The 21649-nt window shown below is 34.9% G+C and overlaps 1 protein-coding gene and 1 pseudogene across 1 annotated transcript; both read left to right on the top strand.

The window, feature by feature from the left end:
- The first annotated feature begins 1027 nt into the window (after positions 1–1027).
- On the top strand, positions 1028–2940 carry LOC121172702 (uncharacterized). Its single transcript, XM_041017488.1, has 7 exons — positions 1028–1163; positions 1255–1329; positions 1502–1734; positions 1846–2064; positions 2160–2250; positions 2327–2361; positions 2605–2940. Exons 1-7 carry the CDS (start codon positions 1028–1030, stop codon positions 2938–2940), a joined length of 1125 nt encoding a protein of 374 aa, XP_040873422.1.
- A 142-nt stretch (positions 2941–3082) lies between these two features.
- Positions 3083–9350, top strand: LOC100788353 (bifunctional aspartokinase/homoserine dehydrogenase 2, chloroplastic-like; annotated as a pseudogene).
- The last annotated feature ends 12299 nt before the right edge of the window (positions 9351–21649 follow it).

Here is a 21649-nt window from a genome sequence, read left to right as displayed (position 1 = left end):
GGTACATTGTTAATGGAGTTAGATTTCATACAAAGACACGTGAAAGGTGCTTGAAGACTCAAAACAGTGGCATTGTTGTAACTGTTAAGACATTAAGTTATGCCAGTTCAAGAGATAAAAGCCCAAAGGAGGGAGAAATCCACTACTATGGTGCACTAACAGATATAATTCAATTGGATTATTCAGGAAAATATAAGGCTATACTTTTCAAGTGTGATTGGGTTGATATAAACAGGGGTTGCAAAATTGATAACTTCAGTATGACATTAGTGAATTTCAATTATTTGCAACATACAGGAAATGATATATGTGATGATCCATTTGTTTTTGCATCTCAAGCTAAGAAAGTATTCTATGTGGAGAATAAAACACAAAATGGTTGGCTTGTTGTTGTGCATGCTAAAATCAGAGATGTATATGATATGGGTGATGAGCAATCCAATGACACAGATCGAGGGAATGAACACGTCTTACAAGAGATAAATCATAATGATTTGATAAGAGCAAAAGCCGATGATAGTGATGTTATCATTGAAGTTACAATACCTATGGAGAACATTTTACCACATGACAAGGATGATAATTATATAGATGATGATGAGAGCGATGCAGACTTCTTTTGATTTGTTTTTATTTGTTCTATTTGAACATTTGGTTATATTTTGAGTATACATGTATTGAACATTTTGTCACATTTATATACTCTTATTCCTTTCTTTAGTTTTTTGTTCTTATTATTCATTACTCTTGTGTTTATTTTTTGTTATGTATAAAAATCACTCACAATATAATGATGTTATCCGTTTTTTTATCAAAATTTGTTTCGTTGTTTCCTCAATAGTTTGATTCTTGGTGATTGGAGATTGGTGAAAAAATAGCTTCCAAGCAATCTAAATTCGCATTTTAGGTAATTACTTTATTCTTCTTTTATTTTTTGGCATAGTGTTTAAAAAAATCATAGTCAATAATATAGTTATATCTAATTTTTATTTTATTTTATTTTTTGGATTGGTTTATTCAACATACTATGGGAAAGCGTAGAAAGTTGAATATCATTCAAAATGATGGTCAATCACAAGCAAAAGAGCAATCAATTGAAAGCTCTACTGAAGTGAACCAAAATAGCAACTCTATAATTGAAGAAAATGCACAATTTGAAGGAGGTATAAATATTTTATTAACTTAATTTCTTTATTTTATATTAAATTATTTATAACACAATTGTTTATTAACTAAATCAACAATCACAAACAGAACAACACATACAAGAAGATAGTCATGTTCAGTCTCATACTTCTCTTGAAAGTGCAAGTGAAAGTTCAACTAAAGGTATTTATACACATATGCTTTTTTGGGTTAGAATTATATGTACAATTCTGTTTGAGTTGAATATCTTTTAGGATACGATAAGATTAAATTTACTAGTGAGTTTATTTTTTCCATATAGTTCAAATTTGTGTGTGTGTAAGTTTGATAAATGTCATATCCATGAATGATTTAGGTAAAAAGAAAACCAAAGGTTATACACATATGCTAGATGTGTGGGACTTGCCAAATGGAGAATTCATACTTGTTGAAGTAGATCATTGGGGTAATCCTATGGGTTGGGAAGGGAAAACTCTATTGAATGCAATTGGGAGCTTGGTAAGGAGACACCAATATGCTCCTATCAATTTTCTGAGCTGGAAAGACATGCCTAAGGACTATATTACTGACATGGTTGAATTAATTCAGGTCTGGTATAAAACTTTATAAGTGTTGTTTCATCTTGCTTCTTGTAAAATTTTATGTCTTCTAATGTCTAACAAAATGATCTTTTTTGTTTGTTAATGATACTCATAATAGAGTAAGTTTCGATTTGTTCCTGAATTAACTGAACAAACAAAGAAAATATTGATTGATGACATAAGTCTGAAATGGAGGCAATTTAAATATGAACTGAAATCAAAAGGATATGATGAGAGCAAAACTAAGGAGGAAATGATTGCTCACATCCCAGATCCAAGGGTTGATCCTTCTCAATATCGTGATTTAGTACATTATTGGTGTTATGAGAAAGGACAGGTATACATGACAATGTCACCAACCTTTTGCTAACATAAAAATTATATATTATATGTTTATTTTTATTATTGACTTTTTATATTTGTTGGTTATAGAAAATAAGCAACATCAACAAAAGGAGCTGCTCAAAATATGAGGACTTGCATTGCATGGGAACCAATAATCTTCCAAGACGGATTCATGAGATGGTTTGTCTTTTTTATATTTTTTATTATTAAATTGCTTAATACAAATAGGATGATTGATTTTCTTAACTAATGTTTGACAACAAAGGCTAAGGGAGTGCAACCTTCTAGGGCAGAAATTTATATTGACACTCGAACTCGAAAAGATGGAAGCATTGTTACTGAAAAGGATGCTATTGTAATTATAAGAATTTTAACTTTTATTTCAATACTTTTTCTTTGTTTTGCTCAATTTTCTAATAGAAGGTTATGGGGTGAGGGGGAGTAACTAATGTGGAGATGAGTTTTGTTTAGTGATATTGAAGTATTCAAGATATTGATGTATGATAATAATTTATAAGGTGTATTTATGTAGGATGAACTAAAAAAGAAAATGGTTGAAGCAGAGAGTTCGCAAAATTTACAAAGCACCCAAGATTCTACTAATTGGACAAATGATATATATTCAAAAGTCAAAGGACCTGAAAAAAGAGGACGTGTGCGTTGTCTTGGCAAGCTTCCACATCAAGCAAGTTCATCTCAAAGCTCTTATGCAAACAATAGAATTCAAAAGTTGGAGAATTTGCTTGGAAACCTTGTAGTTGTGCTTAAAGTACGATTTGCAGAAGATCCACAAATTAATCAAGTCTTAGAAGCTATAGATCAAAACATTCTTCACAAATTAATCCACAAAAGAGGTATGAATTTATAATTCTACTTATTCAATGATTTAACTATGATATGATACTTTACAAAGAAAAAACATTCTTTTAATTTAGGTACCTACAAATGGTTCTACCAGTAAAGATCATCAAACTACAAACAATCTTAACTAGAGGTGATTTGAAATTTAGATGGTAATGAAGATGCGAGCCGGTGACAAAATGTTATTTCAGGAACATGATTTAGATGGTAATGAAGATGTGAGTCAGCGACAAAATGTTCAAGTGTTTGGTTTTTACTTTGTCTATTTGTCCAGCAACTCGAATTAACTCTTTTATACATTTAGAAATTTAGAAACTTGTTACATTTTAGTGATGATTCCCTCCATGTAAAGAGGGTCATGGTGCACCAAAAATATACTCTTAGGAATGACTATGCACATGGTACTAAAAAACAAGGCAAAGTGAATTGGAAAATTTTCTATAGCACTACTAATGCTAGATCATTTCACAATGACAATGAATCAAGGGCTGCAATATGTTAAAAAGCACACAATCCAGTTACAATAATCACAAATTAGGCTAACAAAAATTTAATTGTATGTAGCAGATTGTTGTAACTTTTCAAAGGCCATGTTGCAGTAGATCTCATACTTTGTGCAGCATAATAATAAGCTCTTGTATATTTAATTAAAAATTATAATCAACAAAGAGTGTAATTAGGAACTAGTTTTATTATTATTATATGACATTTACCTACAGAAGACCGTAGGTACAAGTAAATTGACTTTTACCTACAATTAGAGATTATAGGTATAAATTAATATCTTTTACCTACACATTTGAAATAGTAGGTGTTACCTATAGTGATAGTTAAATTTAACTGTAGGTACCGTAGGTCAAACCTATAGTGACAGACTATTAGTTGTCACTATATACCCCTCAAAGTTGACGCAAAAAACGTCTGTAGGACAATGTTCTTTATACATCTACCTATGGATTTTGGACTTCTAGTGATAGATTTTGACTGTAGGTAAAAGTCATTTTCCTTGTAGGTACTAAACTATGTGTACTTCAAGTTATAGGAAAAAGATAAAGAACACATCTCTTGAATAATGACACTGCAACACCATTTGAAGTAGTAGTATTCTTGTCCTCAACAACCTGTTTGAAGTGCAAGCCAATTATATTTATTGCTTATATATGTTTCAATAACTTCATACTGACAATAGAATAATAATAACTTAAACCAGACAACAAAGGCAAGCAAGACTTGCTTTGTAAATTGTGATTTAAACTTTATGGAACCAAAATTGATGTGAAACTTTGGCTAAGATTAATCATATATATATATATATATATATATATATATATATATATATATATATATATATATATATATATATATATATATATATATATATTTGAAAATTTCTTATTTCCATCATTCATCGGTACATTTTAATGGATATGCCAATTGACACTAAGACGCTCAATTTTTATTTAAGTTGGCAAATTGCTTGAGCTATGTGTTATAATAATCAGTATACTGTATACCTTTGTTTGCATCATTAACTTTGTTATAATAATCAGTATCCTTATTTCTAACTTTGTTTGCATCATTAATTAGATTCAGACTAAGCAATATAAATATTCTAAATATACGCCACTTAACATGGTATGGAAAAAGAAAGCAAATGCCATGATTTATTAATAATTGAGACTGAAAAACTGTTGGCTGAAGCATGGACGATGATATAATTTCTATAATTAAGGACCTAGGATCTACCCTTATATTATTTAAGAGTTCTGAACGTGAATTAGGGATCTATTTCATTAATGTTGAGTTAATTTCTCACATATTGCAATTTGCAAAAGTTTGGTCATTTCCATGGGTATTGGTTAACAGATTGCTGGATATTGGATATATCTAACAATGTGTTCAGGGCACCTAACATCCCCCCCACCCGGTGCACATAATAATTATAATAAACAATGATCTCTTTGGCTCCCTAGCTAACTCAACTCGTGTCCTTTTTAGATTTTACGTGCTTGTATATTTTGTCGAAATATAAAACCCATTAAATTAAAGCTTGTTATATTATTCCAATCTAAACTATGTAGCCGCCTCTCAGGTGGCAATCATTCCAAATTGTAGTATTTTGGCAGCTGTCGGCCAGAAAAGGGCAAGTACTCCTGGAGTTAGTGCCACCCTTTTTGATGCGTTGGCTAAGGTCAGGATTCTGGAAACTATGGTTTATGTTAGTATTATGATACTTATTGTTGTGCATTTGTTTTGCACTTTATTTCAGTCATGTATTTATTTGAATGAGATGTCTTTTGCATAGATGAATTAGAAATAACTTTTGATGGATGTCAAAACTAATAAATTTAATCTTATACTTTTTATAGTGATTAGGGTCAAATATATAATGGATGCCAAAACTAATAAATTTAATCCTATACGAGTTTCTTTTACCAATCCTATACGAGTTATTGTATAAATAACATACCTTTTATGCTAATTATTAATTTACACAAAATTCTCCTTATTTAGAGCTTATCTAAATGTGCGTGCTGTAGGCATTATGCAAACTAATAAAGATGCAAACTATTGTTTAATCTATCACAATAAAAGATAAACAATAGAATCCTACACAACCTTTTTTTCAGATATCTCTTTCAATCTTTCCTATATAAAAAATAAAAAATAGAGCAATAATATGAACTAATTAAGATGAAATTATGCAAACTACTTAGAAAATGTACATCCATCAAACTTGAATGTGACATTGAATTAACGAATGCTTTGGCTTCTACTCTCCTCTTTTCGTTTACAATACGTTGGTGTATATATATATATATATATATATATATATTGATTTGTGTGTAGTCAAAATCAAAATTGTTATTAAAATTGAAAACAGGCGAACATAAATGTGCGTGCTGTAGCACAAGGTTGTTCTGAGTACAACATTACCATAGTTGTTAAGCGATAGGATTCTATAAAGGCTTTACGGGCTGTTCATTCCAGATTTTTTCTCTCAAGAACCACAATAGCAATGGCCATTATTGGGCCTAGCTTAATTGGAAGCACACTGCTTGACCAGCTATGCCATCAGGTCAGTGAACTTTTTGTAGATAATTTTGCATCTTCCTGCATTTTTTTGGGATATAATATAGTAACCTACATGTATTTATAATTAATTAGTCGCTATATATTTTGACCTCTATTTTTGCACAAAATTAAATTAGTCTTTTTCTTCCACAAATTTTCACCTGCAGGATATCATACCCAAGAATGAAATTTAATGAGGACAGTCTCCTACATGTTTGTTTTGTGTTTTTAGTTTTTAATAATAAAGTACTTTCATATGTTGTTAAGTAATTTGGTATCGTAAAACATGACCTTATGCTAGCATAGCCACTTAAATAGGACACTTGAAATGATGAAGTAACACTAGTTCTCATACATATATTCATCCAACATGACTAGGGTTTCTTGGTCCATTTTAAAATGTCAACACCCTTGAAGGTTTCTTGAGGTTCATCCCGAATTTTTGTAATATGCAGGCTGCAAATCTGAAAGAAGAATTTAACATTGATTAGCGTGTAATGGGCATCATGGGTTCAAAGTTAATGCTCCTTGATGATGATACATAATTCAAATTATTCAGTTTTTATTAATTCAACATCAAATAGTTGACATCATATTTGAGACCGTATACATAATAACTGATCCCAAAGAAAAACAACTCTACCCATAAGGATATGATTTACCCCAGAAGCTCATGAGCATTCAGTTCCAATACAATATAGCAGCATACTACAATCATTTAATCAACAATTAAGGCTCAAGCTCTGTAAGTATCTGAGCATAAACCAACTTTCACATGAGCCATATCATATGTCTAATTCAGTTTGTTTTTGTTTCTGAAGAAGGAAATTTCACTGATGATAGAGATGGTTGTCTATGCTCTATTGATCACATTGTTTTGGTTCTCATTCAATTACGATGAATTATAATTTCTGATTTCAGGGGCATAAACTTAGATAAATGAAGAGAACTTCGACAAGAAAAAGGAGAAGTGGCTAATTTAGAAATTTTTTTTCAACATGTGCACGGAAATCATTTCATACCAAACACTGTGTTAGTGGACTGCACAGCCGACTCCATCATTGCAAGCAATTACGAGGACTGGCTGCGCAAAGGAATACATGTGATCACCCCCAATAAGAAGGCAAATTCAGGACCACTTTATGAGGTAAAATAAAATAAAACGATCCACCTTTTATGGAATAGACAACTTTTTTGTTTTGTAATGTAACTCGTGTGTGTATTATCCACTTTTGCGGCTTTCTTACCTTCACTCTGCATTCATGGCCAGTATTTGAGATTAAGAGCTCTTCAGAGGCAATCATACACACATTACTTCTATGAAGCTACTGTTGGGGCTGGTCTTCCAATTATCAGCACTTTACGTGGCCTTCTTGAGACTGGTGACAGAATATTGGAAATTGAAGGTATCTTCAGGTTCATTTTGAAACTATTTTTCTGTCTCATTTTGTGAATTAGACAACCTCACATCTCAGAATTTTGATTTTTGTTTTTACACTCAGTCTTCCTCATGAAGTTTTTTCTCTCCAAGGAGAAAAGTAAAATGAAAGAACATCTCTTCATGGATCACGGATGTCTTTAGGGCTTTAGGTTTTGTTCATTTGATGTTATGCTTACAATCCTAAGGTACTGCCTCTAATTTTGTAGTGGGACTTTGAGTTACATCTTTAATAACTTCAAAGATGGTCGGGCTTTTAGTGAGGTGGTAGCTGAAGCAAGGGATGAAGGGTATACCGAGCCCGATCCAAGGGATAACTTGTCTGGAATTGATGTTGCTAGAAAGGTACAATGTATATCTGCAACATTTTATTGTAATGTCTATAAAGTATAAAGTGCCTTCTTGTCTTCTCGAGGTTGATATCTCATAAGTTTCGATAGAGATGCTTAGATTTTGAATTATGCATAGGGATGTAATTAAATTGAACCAAAATCATCATGTGGATGGTTTTTTTAAGTTTGATTTGTTCAAATTAAATTTTGAGGCTCAAAATTATGCATGAGCTACATTTCAAATTTGCTTTACGTATGTATTATGTAATGTTATCATGTATTTGGTTTGAAGCTCAATTTTGACTAGTTAAAATTTAGAGATTCTGAAAATCATTGAAATATTCAAAAGACACAAGTTCAATAAAACAATAATATTTTAAACAATCTCAAGTGTCTTGCTAATAATTGACTTTAAGTAGATAACTTTTGGTTCATGACCTTGAACTAATATTATTTTTATGCATGAAAGTTTTTTTATGCTTAATTAACTCAATCCTCTTTAATTTGGTTGTGATTATTAAGTGAAATTAAAATTCTTGTGGTTCAAAAGGTGATAATTCTTGCAAGGGAATCAGGTTTGAAGCTAGAGCTTTCTGATATTCCCGTTGAAAATCTTGTGCCAGAACCATTAAGAGTAGGAATCAATTTCTATTAATTATACAGTTCTTAGTTTTATTGTGTACTATTATTACACTTAGGAGGAATATTTTGATGATTTCTTGTAGGGTAGTTCATCAGCTGAAGAGTTTATGCAACAACTGCCAAAATTTGACGAGGAATTAACAGAGATATTAAAAGATGCAGAGAGTTCTGGAGAAGTGAGTAACTAGACATTATTCTGGAATCCTGATTAAACTACTATAGGAAAAAAATAGCTACATTAATTGCTTCATCCACATGATCTAATCAAAATTATTTAATAAAAGAGTTATAAACTTCTTTGTCTTTGATAAAAAGAAAATAAGGCCAGCTACATGTTCAAAACTGTTTAGTTTAAAACTTTTAATGTTTGAAAGAAATTCAAAGTGGGATAATATATTAGGTGTGGCATTTTGAAAAGTTGGGAGCTTATATATATTTGGTTTAGTCATCTTTTATGACATGAAAAACATAATGATCGACTTTTGTTGAGTTTGGAGAATAGAGCAATTCTTGCATGAACACGCCTAATTAGAAACTCAAAATAGCATTGAAAATTTATAATAACTTAAAAGAAATTAAAGGCTTTGTTATTATCATTTCTCATAATGGCATTTTTTTCACTACATAATAGTAGTATTAGTTTATGTTTAGGTTTTTGAAGAGCATGTTATGTTATGTTTTAAGGTCTTGAGATACTTGGGAGTGGTGGATGTGAGTAATGAAAAAGGAGTGGTAGAACTGAGAAGATACAAGAAGGATCATCCCTTTGCACAATTATCTGGATCAGATAATATTATTGCATTCACAACAAGAAGGTATAGAAACCAGCCTCTGATAGTTCGTGGACCTGGAGCTGGTGCCCAAGTCACAGCTGGTGGAAAATTCAACGACATTTTACGACTTGCCTCTTATCTTGGTGCTCCATCATAGATGCAACCATGTATTCTCTCCTTTGCTTATTCTCTTGTAACTTTTAATTAAATAAACCACTATAATAAATAATTAGGATTTTAAATAAGCATTACATTTAAATTAAAGTTAGTTTAACAAATTTTGCACTATTTTCAATTTTAAAATTATTCAAAAATAATATCTATTATTTTTTATATGTAGAAAAAAGAAGGAATGGTAATAGTAATAAGAGTTAATTATATGTTTGTCAGTAATTCACTTTCTTCCTTATTAGTGTTTTTATTCTTATATATTTTTTCTGTTTTAGTTTTAACCCGATTATCAAGTAACATAATTGATGATAAAATAATTAGGTTGAACCTAGTAATTTGTTCCAATACGTAGATTCTAGAGCATAGATTATCTATTCATGGCATGTGTAATGGAGCACACAACATGTCTTTTGTCACTAATGCACCTATCTGGTCAGTGTATATATCCTGCCACATTTTCTTTATGGTTCTGGATTCAGATTTTTTTTCCTGGGTCATGTTGATATAGCTTTTTAATAATTATGTGCTTGTTTAGAATATAGCTTTGTGTCCCTGCATATCATTTCAGGCTTACACTTGCACTTATGTTTTCTTCATTTCTTTTCTAGGATTAGGATACTTTTAATTTTGAGCAACCACACAATTGTGTTATACATATGACTAGCTGTAATAATTTTATTTCAATAACAAATTTGCAGGTGTAATAATTAGGATACGTATAATTATGCATAATGATTTCAGTTGTATCGCATAATTTTTATAGTATATTAATTTCATTGTAGAATTTTGACCGAAGTAGTATAATTTCATTGCTGAATTAAGTCTCATATGAGACCTTAAGTATAATTATATTTTCACATATAGTTACTACCATTATTGAACAGAAAACACAAAAAAATTAATAATTCTACATCGGTTAATCACAAAAACAATGTAGAAAGTATTTCATTCAACATCAGTTATAAGCAAAAACCGATGTAGAATGCTGACATCTACGACAGTTGTCTCAAGAAACGATGTAGAAAGTACCCATTCTACATCGGTTATTAGCAAAAACCAATGTAGAATGGTATAGTATACTACTACTGTGCACAAAGACATGATATAGAAGAACCGCCATTCTACATCGGTTATAAGAACCACTACTAAAAAAACAGCTTTCTACATCGCCCAATTAACATCGGTTATAGCTAAAACCGATGTTAACGAAAGTGCGGTGACATTTTTGTAAATAAGTAGACTTAGTTAACATCGGTTTTTCCAAAACCGATGTTAGTATGTCACTGTTAACATCGGTTTTGTAAAAACCGATGTTATATATCGAGTCGATGTTAACATCGGTTTTATTATAACTGATGTTACGTAGTTGATGTTAACATCAGTTATTTTTAAAAAACCGATGTTGTTATCATTATATATTAAACTTCTGAAATTGCACAACCCGCGCGCTTGAACCCTATCGTTCTTCTTCTTTCTCCTTGCGCTTTAACCTTATCGTTCTTCTTCTTTCTCCTTGTGTCAAAGTCGCCTGCGCTTCTGTGACTGCAACCACATTGTGGAGATCGTGTTTGTGGAGATTGTCTTTGCCACTTATCCATTGAGGTACATCCTTTCATTTTAACATTAGGCGTTCGTCATTTTAACCCAGGGCGTTATTGTTTTTTCTCTTTCTCTGTTGTATGTTAACGATGAAAATCCATTGTTCAATGGTCTGTCTCTGTTGTGATGTTTCGAAACCCTAGTTAGGCACAAAGGGTTAATCGTAACTGAATGTGTAGTGATTTAGGACCATATGTAACTGCCTTAAGTAGTTATTGCAGAATAAATTATGGAGTAACAGAAGGGGGGGTTAGGTAGTTTTTAGTGGGTTTTCAGGAAGGGAGAGATGAGGCTGTCAAATTTACATAGAGGGTTTCAGGGACAAAGCTTTGATTTACACAGAGGGTTTTAGGGACAAAGCTTTGATTTACATATTGAATTTCATCCAAATTTTTGACAAGTCATTGTTACTTCCATGAATATTGATATTGTATCATGCTTAATTATATGCATTTGCTTATTCTGATCATTGTGTGTTGTGTGATTATTTCTTCCATGTAGGTACATGATTCCTATTTGTTGTGAGAGTGAAATGATGGGCAGCAGCACCAACTGAGGTGAGTTTATATTTCCTTTTTTCTGTCTTTATCTTTGTTAGTTTGTTATATATTTTTTATTTTATATGTTTGAGTTTTAAATGTGTAAAAAATAGAAATAGAAAGGTCTGTTGATTGCTTAGGAATTCCTTGTTGTTTCATGGCATTCCTTTTGAACCTCAAAAGGTGTTGGATGATGCCTTAATTCTACCTTGGTCCTGGCTAAAATGTGGAAAGAAAGGTTTCAATACATCATTTAACCATTGGTCTACCAATCTTATGATGGCCTTTGGTTAAATTTCGGATTATATGTATTGGGGTCCTTGTGCTGGGTTATTGTTGGGTTTGTTTTGCTTTTTGGAAGGTGGCACTTTTGTGTCTTGTATCTTTTATTTTTAGTACCTATGGTACTATTCTGTTTAATATTTTTTTTTTGAACTACAAAGATAATTTATATTGATAATTAGAAGTACCAGTGGTACTACAGATTACAAAGAGAAATTACATCAGAAAATAGCCATATAGGCTCCCAACAAAATACAACATATAAAACCAGCCCTTCCTAATAGTGTTAAATAAATACTAAAGACATTGTTGAGGCATCTTTGAGTACAAATCTGGAAATTGATCTTTGAGTGGAATTCTATCCTCAGCCCTTCCTATAGTATAATTGTTTTTTTTTTCTTCTTAAAATTTGAACCGGCGCTATCATTCTTTGAATGCCATCATCTACCTTTAATGATTCATATCTAAATTGGTCCCTGTTTAATTAAATTAATTAGTTATTGCTTTAGTTTGACTGGATAGAAGTATAATATGTATTCTTAAAAAATTATCCATGAGATGTTTGATAGAATGACTGAAAAAGGCTTTAAATACACTCTTAGTATAATGTCCTTTGAGAGTCAATGTATCACCATGAAGTGAGAGTCATATTGTTGATAAAAGGCTTTAAATACACCGTGGCTAATTTCTGTATGGTTTTTTTAGGGATATCATTTACTACTGCTAATTGGCGTTGTTGTGGAAGCGCTTTGATTATATCTTTGAATCCTCAAAGTCAGGTATTTATATCTTTCCTGAGACAAAATAAACAGCTTAGAACATTAAATTAGAAACATAACACACAGAGACACACACACACTCATGACACACACACACACACACACACACACTCATCATACAAACACACACACACACACACACACAAAAGTTTGATAACAAATTTGTTCAATTATACATGCAGAAATTTCTTCAATTGTAACTTATTAGGTGTGACAAGGTAGTTGGCCTCTTCATAAGGTACTTATCTAAATTTAACTTAAATTCTACTGGAGTGGTGATGACCTACTAATATTAGTGAAAACAAATTTGCCAAGTCTACATAAGTTAATTTGTTCAGAGTTGTTTATTCCTATTTTATGTTTTGAAATATGCTTGCATGATTGTATTTGTATGAGGATTATATTGTTTTTTATATAAATTATGGCAAGCTGAACAATAGTGAGTATAATGTTGGTATTTTAGGGGCAGTATACTTATTTTTGTTTTTTTTAATATCTTTTTTATCAGCAAAGATAATTTTTTTTTTGCTCAGCAAAAATAGATATGTATTAGATAGATGAAAGAGTACCAGAGGTACTGTGAGTACAAATATATTTTGAACATAGCTGGTACACAAGATGAATTAAGTACCAGCTACAACCCCTAACTTAAGTACATATGTGCTGCACCTCTTGGAAGAGGTCTCAGCCAGTAGATTCCCTTTCTAATTACATAAAGGCATCTGCCAGATTAAAGGACCACTCTATAGAAACCTAAGAAAAGTACAAAACAAGTAGCCAAAATTGTATCCTCTACTAGTACAGAAAAGCTTGTCTAATACTACTGCACCAGAGATTAAAATGTTCTGTGAAGCCTTTCTCAAAGTTCCTAAGCCAGGTCCAAAGAATGAAAATTGCATCTTCCTCACTGTCCCTGCAAAATTGGCATGACGTGTCAGCAACCTGCACTTGCCTCCGCTGCAAACTCTGTCTTGTCGGAAGTCTATTTCTAATTAGTCTTCGTGCAAAGATTGCTATTTTTCTTGGAACCTTTATGCTCCATAATTTGACAAAACATTCCTCCTGGGTTATTGCTGCTGCTCCTCCCATTATTACCTTATAGGCATTGTTTGTTGTATACTGATTTGTAGGGTCAGCAGTCCATTCCCACACATCAGGTCCATGTTGTTGAATGGCCATATCCTGAACCTTATTGAGAAAAACACCAGTCGTATCAATTTCATTATCAAAACAATGGCCTTCTCCAAATAAAGCTCCACTCCCACCCATTGTCTTTGTGACTTCCCATCTGTTGGATGTAGTGATGTGTTGTAATGAGATTTAATGCAGCCTAAGGATGCTGCATTAAACTTAGACAGATTCTTGATTCAAGCTTCCGCACACACACACATAGAAACTAGCTTCTCCATTCAAAAAGGTGTCTTCTCCATTCAAGCTTCCATTCCCAAACATTTGCAGACTGACATCCCATATCTTGAATAAGCTTCTGCTGTTGACAGGATATGTTATACAATCTGGGATATTTCTCCCTTAAAGGTTCCTGTTCCATGAGCCAGTAGTCCCATTTAACCAATGCAATTTTCTTTTGATCAAGGCCACCACCCCATAGGAACCTCCTCTGGATTAGCCCCGATTGGTATTCCCAAATAAGAGAAAGGCAGAGGCATGATTCTGCAATTCAGATAACTGGCAGCCTGCAATTTCCATTGTTCAGATTGGCCCAAGACCCCAAAGTTGCTCTTCCCATATTTTTTTTAAAATCCTTTCTGCAGCTGAGATCTTGCTGCATATCCACCACACACACACACACACCCACACACACACACACACACACATACACAGCCACACACCCCCCCACACACACACCCACACACACACACAAACACACACACACACACACACATACACTGCCACACACCCACACCCACACACAACCACACACACACAGAAACACACACACACAAAAACACACACACACAGACACACACACAGAAACACACACACACACACAGACACACACACACAGAAACACACACACACACACACAGACAACCACACACACACACAGAAACACACACACACACACACACACACACACACAGAAACACACCCACACACATAGACATTTACAATGAACAGATTCATATTTTCCTTAACCCATCTCCCTACCAGCAATTAAAAATTCGTGCCTTTCACCCTCCTAACTACCTCAAAGCCTATTTGATAGTACTTTTGCAATAACTTTATACTCCATAGGTCAGATTGGGCTTTCTTGAGCTCTTGGACCTACTAATCAGTAGGTTGAGCTGTGAGGGAATTCTCCAAGTCATTCAGCTTATGCTGGATTAACTTCACCTTGTTGCCCAGATCTCCACAATTTTCTTTGCTCCAGATTTTTAACCTTTGTTTAATTTTCTGAAGTTTGCATTTCAAGGTTAGTGTCTGGAAGACAGAGATTGCTTCCCATTGAATTATGCTATAAGGTTAGTGTCTGGAAGACAGACATTGGTTCCCATTCTTTCAGCTGCGTGTCTAATGCCTCCTCTTTAGCTTCTCTGCAAAAAGGACAACGTAGATCCTGCAGTTGCACTTGTCTCCTATGTAGATTCATCCTTGTTGGTAGTATGTCCTTTATTAGCCGCCAAGCAAAAACTATTATTTTGCTAGGAATTTTAATCTTCCATAATTCCTTACACCATTCCTCTTGCTAACCACCTGTAGAAGCTTCGAAAACCAGATTGTAGGCGCTGCGTGTGGAATAATTCCTTGTTTGACCACCTGTAAATGCTGTCTTGGATCTTTTGAAAAAGCTGCAGATTTGTTCACCCAGGATAATGATTCCCACCAAATAGGGATGATTCTATTGCAGTGGAAAAACAAATGTCCTGCTTCCTCTTCCTCTCTGCTGCAAAATGGGCAGTGCTTATCCAATATATCTGCTCCCGACCAAAATGCTTGTAAAGCATTGATTTGATACTGCTTCCCTCATCATGTGGCTGTCGATGTTTACAATTTAATGATCCTTTGCTACCCTGCAATGAGACACACACAGATAACACACACATAGAGACAAACACACGCAGACACAAACACAAACAAAAACACACACACACACACACATAGAGTCACACACACACATAAAGAGACAGACAAACACACAAACACACTGAGTCATAGACACACACAAAGACCCACACACAAAGACAAACACACTGAGTCACATACACACACATACACAAACACACTCACACACATAGACAGACACACACACACACACACATAGACAGACACATACACACACACACACACACATAAAGAGACAAACAGACACACACACACACACACAGATAAAGAGACAAACACAACCACACACACACACAGAGTCACACACACATAAAGAGACAGACAAACACACAAACACACTGACCCACAGACACACACACTGAGTCACCGACACACACATACACAAACACACTCACACACATAGACAGACACACACACATATAAAGAGACAAACACACACACACACACACAAACACACACACAGATAAAGAGACAAACACAAAACACACACACACACAACTGTTGATGTCCTTGTATGTTCTTGTACGTCAAGAATGTTCTTGTATGTCATGAGTGTTGTTATACGTGCTGAATGTAATTTGCTATATAAATAATTGTTGTTCATGCTGAGTGAACCGTAGATTCCCGTTTGAGACTGAATGCAATGATTCTTGCAGATAGTTTGCATTAGTCATTGTATTTAGTCTTGAATTATCCGTTTGGACAGTTTGGGGAGATTGGTATTTTTATGTTAGACTCATTCGGTCAGGTTATTATTATTTTGATTAATTTGATGAAATTTTGGTTGAATGCATTTGAAGTTGTTCTCTGAGTGCATACATGATTATCGTGAAATTTGTTTCACCGATGTCATGTCGTGTACTTGGAGACTAATGCGAAATGCTGCCGAAATTTACTCAAATTGTTCAAAATAATGCTAACCATGACGTTTGAGGCTAACATAAAAGACAGTCTTCTTAAATGGGATAGGGCCACACCTATAAATAAAAAAGTGAGATTTGCATGCATGGATTTGCTTAGATGGATCGAAGTTGGATCAATAAAAGTCGCATGAGCCCAGAATATGAGGATGGCGTCGAGCAGTTTTTGCAATTTGCATTAGAAAGAGGGCGACCGAATAAAGAAGGAAAATATTATTGTCCTTGCATCAATTGTTTGAATGGAAGACGACAACTACTTGACGACGTATGGGACCATCTATTGTGTGATGGGATGAAGAAGAATTACACGACGTGGATATGGCATGGTGAAATGATTGACATGCAGAGTGGGTCCCAATCTGAACCGTTTGATGGAGAAATGGGAGATCGCTTGGAGGACATGATTCGTGACCTTGGACAAGAGTGTTTTCTAGAAGCACACGCCTCTGTGTATGAAGGATTGCAGAGTGATTCAAAGAAGCATTTGTATATGGGGTGCAAGAATTCCTTAACCCTGTTGTCTGCGGTGTTAAGTCTGGTTAATGTGAAGGCCAGGTATGGGTGGAGTGACAAAAGTTTCACCTCACTGCTTGAGGTAGTGCACAATTTGCTTCCAGAGGACAACACGCTGCCTAAAAGTTACTATAAGGCGAGGAAGATACTGTGTCCCATGGGTATGGAGTATCAGAAGATTCATGCTTGCCCCAATGATTGCATACTCTACAGGCATGAATTCCAAGAAATGTCCAAATGCACTGTGTGTGGAACTTCGCGGTACAAAGTGAAGGATGACGAGGAAAAAAATTATGATGAAAAGTCACAGAGGGGCCCGCCAGCAAAGGTTTTGTGGTATCTTCCAATCATTCCAAGGTTTAAGCATCTTTTTGCTAATGAAGACGACGCAAAAGACCTAACATGGCATGCAAATGGAAGGATTTTTTATGGAATGGTCCATCATCCAGCTGATTGCTCCCAGTGGAAGAAGATTGATGGTTTGTATCCGGATTTCGGGAATGAGCCAAGAAATCTTAGACTTGGACTAGCCAGTGATGGAATGAATCCATATTGCACCTTAAGCACTCAACACAGTTCTTGGCCAGTTTTGCTAGTAATTTAAAATTTGCCTCCTTGGTTGTGCATGAAGCGAAAATACATGATGTTGTCTATGATGATATCGGGCCCAAGACAGCCAGGAAATGACATTGATGTTTATCTAAGTCTGTTGGTTGAAGATATGAGAAAGTTGTGGGACGAGGGGGTTGTAGTGTTTGATGCGTTTCGCAAGGAGACCTTTGAAATGCGTGCAATGCTTTTTTGTACCATTAATGACTTTCCAGCATATGAGAATTTCAGCGGTTACAGTGTTAAGGGTCATCATGCATGCCCCATCTGTGAAGAAAATACAACTTACATAGAACTTAAACATGGGAGAAAAACAGTCTGCAATAGGCATCACCGCTTTCTAACACCCAATCATCCTTACAGACGACTGAGAAAAGCTTTTAATGGAAGTCAAGAGCATGATATTGCGCCGATACCATTGATTGGTGAGCAGGTATATCCGCGGGTTGAACCCTTGAATACTGTATTTGGGAAGACCCAAAAGAAGGATAAAAGTCAGAGTTGCATATGGAAGAAGAGGTCCATTTTCTTTGATCTTTCGTACTGGTGTGATCTTGACGTTAGACATTGTATTGATGTTATGCATGTGGAGAAAAATGTTTGTGATAGTGTGATTGGGACGCTCCTTAACATTCAAGGCAAGACGAAGGATGGCTTGAATACCCGTCAAGATCTAGCTGATATGGGTATACGATCATAGTTGCATCCAAGGTCTGATGGGAAGAAAATTTACTTGCCCCCAGCCTGCCATACTTTGTCCAAGAAGGAGAAGATAAGTTTTTGTCAGTGTCTTCGTCGGGTGAAGGTTCCACAAGGATACTCTTCAAATATTAAGAGCCTTGTGCAGTTGAAGGAGCTTAAGCTTGTAGGGTTAAAGTCTCACGATTGTCACGTGCTCATGCAACAATTGTTAGCCGTGGCTATACGAGACATCTTGCCAAACAAAGTCAGGTTAACGATAACTCGCCTGTGCTTTTTCTTCCATTCTATATGTAGCAAAGTCATTGATCCAGTCATGTTTGATAAGTTGGAAAATGAGGCCGCAATTATACTATGCCAGTTGGAGATGTATTTTTCCCCTGCTTTCTTTGACATCATGATTCACTTGATTGTGCATCTGGTCAGAGAAATCAAATGTTGTGGTCTTGTTTATCTACGGTGGATGTACCCGGTTGAGCGATACATGAAGATCTTAAAAGGGTATACAAAGAATCTATATCATCCAGAAGCATCTATTGTTGAGAGGTACATTGCAGAAGAAGCCATTGAATTTTGTTCAGAATACTTAGTGAAGGCTAAACCTGTTGGGCTTCCTGAGTCTCGACATGATGACAGAGTGGGTGGTAAGGGTTTAAGAGGACTGCAGGTGATCACTCCAAGTGTAGAAGATTTGTTACAAGCCCACTTGTATGTCTTGAACAACAGTAATGAAGTTTTGCCATACATAGTTAAGCATGAAGCTTTAGTCAAACAGAATAATCCGAAAATGTCAAAGAATTGGGTGTTGAAAAAACATAACAAGACTTTCTGTGATTGGTTTAAAGATACAATCTTTGCAGATGAGAATGCTTCAGAAACATTAAGAAAACTAGCAGATGGGCCTAAAAGAAATGTTATAACCTGGCAAGGATACGACATAAACAGGTATTCATTTTACACAAAAGCACAAGATGACAAAAGTACAATGCAGAACAGCGGGGTCACCCTAAGGGCTGAATCTCAACAATTTGCAAGTGTCAATGACGCCAATCCCTGTGTAGCTTCCACCCCTTACTTTGGGTTCATTGATGAAATTTGGGAGCTTAATTATGTGAAATTTACAGTATGTGTTTTCAAAGGTAAATGAGTTGACAGCAACACCGGTGTGCGCTCCAATGATATAGGATTTACCCTGATAGATCTAAAGAAACTTGGTTACCACAATGACTCTTTCATCATGGCAGAACAAGCTAAACAAGTATTTTACGTGCAAGACCCTTGTGATGAAAGGTGGTGCATGGTTCTGCAGGGCAAAACAGTTGGTGTTAATGTAGAAGATGATGATTCATACATGGACACCTATGTTAGTCCTTTGACCGCTCAAATCACTGGTAACGTTGTCGGAGAAGAAGAAGCTGACGACGTTCATGCTAATCGAAATGATCATGATGAAGGAGAATTGATTAACATCGTCTAATGTAATTTTATGCAGAGATAGAGGTCACCAAACCTAGTAAGTGACAACTACATTTTTCTCTGATTGAGGCATCGATTTTTGGTTTCAATTTTCCTCCTTAGGACTTCATTTTCTAGTGCTTCAGCTTCAGAATGCATAAAGCAATCAGAATTTTCCAGTGATCACCAAAGGCTTCTGCATCATCATTGACACTCTCCACCCTCTTTGGTCTATGCTTCTGTGTTTTCTTCCGTGCCTCCTCGTTATAAATCTCAGCTTTATTCAAGGTTTCACTAGAACGATCACCACCAATCTGTGCTTCTTCCTCGTCTATCAGGTCAATATCTTTCCTTTCAACTTTTGTTTTGTAAATTACAGTGTAGTTTACAAAAACAAAGGTGAAACGAAAGATATTGAGCTGGTAGCGGAGGAACAGGCACGGATTGGTGCTGATCCTTCTAGTGAGACCTCCAATAAATATGAGAATTATAAGGAGGAAGCACGGAAGAAAACACAGAAGCATAAACCAAAGAGTGTGGAGAGTGTCAATGCTGATGCAGAAGCCTTTGGTGATGATTGGAAAATTCTGATTGCTCTATGCATTGTGAAGCTGAAGCAGTAGAACATACGAAGAAAAGAGATACAGGCCATCAAAGTGTGTCATTGGAGAATAAGACAGGAGATTCAACTATGTTGAAGATGGGAGATTCAGCTAAAGTTGTGATAAAACAAGACATGAAGGGAAGAAGGCATAAATATGGGTTTAACAACAATGAACGTGAGAAGGCACGGAAGAAAAGGGTGGTGGATGATGAAACTGACGACAAACATCAGCTGGATGAAGTCCTATGAAGATCCTCCTCATTCTCAAAGAGGGGAACGCGCAACAATTTGAAGGTTGTACATTCAGGAACTAAAGAATTCAAAATAGCTAGTAATAAGAGGGATTTGTTTTTGGGATTTTCTGAGCACCAAGAGCGGCTACGCAAGAAGCTTGCACTTGAGGAGGGAAGGATATTTGCAGCTAATGAACAACTTTCTTAACTATTTGTCCTTAAGATTTTACTGTTTCTTTTTGCTAATATGTAAATATAAATGGTATAAGGGTATCGCGTAAAAACATGGTCTATATTTACTTCTAAGATTGTTAGGGGTAAAAATCACCATGTCCATAAGCCATAGCCTTATATTATTTATATTTACATATAAGAAAAAAAAACAGTAAAATCTGAAGGACAAATAGTTAAGAAAGTTGTTCATTAGCTGCAAATATCCTTCCCTCCTCAAGTGCAAGCTTCTTGCATAGCCGCTCTTGGTGCTCAGAAGATCCCAAAAACAAATCCCTCTTATTACTAGCTATTTTGAATTCTTTAGTTCCTGAATGTTCAACCTTCAAATTGTTTCTCGTTCCCCTCTTCCTTTTTTGCAAAAAAGAAAATCAAATGCTGTGAAAACATGGATGAAGTCCTAAGAAAATCAATATCATAGAAAACATGGATGAAATCACAATTAAAAAGCACAACTACCTATCTTTCAGAGTCTTTTGGCTAATTTGTCTTGTCTCCTTATGTGGTGGGGTTTTGTTTAATAATATTATACTTTTGCCTTCCAAAAAAAACTTATGACTGATCCTCTTTTCATTAATCCAATTTTGTATGTTATTGTATAAAAGATCATGGGTTCTCCACCTGCCTCCACTACTACTCCTCCTCCTCCTTCTCCTCCTCGTCCTCCTCCTACTTCGGACGCATCGGCTTCGACGTCTGCCGTGAAGCAGACACGCAAAGCCTCACGTCTACGATCGT

The sequence above is a fragment of the Glycine max genome, chromosome 7 (genome assembly GCF_000004515.6).
Source record: "Glycine max cultivar Williams 82 chromosome 7, Glycine_max_v4.0, whole genome shotgun sequence".
Taxonomy (NCBI): Eukaryota; Viridiplantae; Streptophyta; class Magnoliopsida; order Fabales; family Fabaceae; genus Glycine; species Glycine max.
The sequence above is the reverse complement of the archived record's forward strand: the minus strand, read 5'-3'. Positions and strand labels throughout refer to the sequence as shown.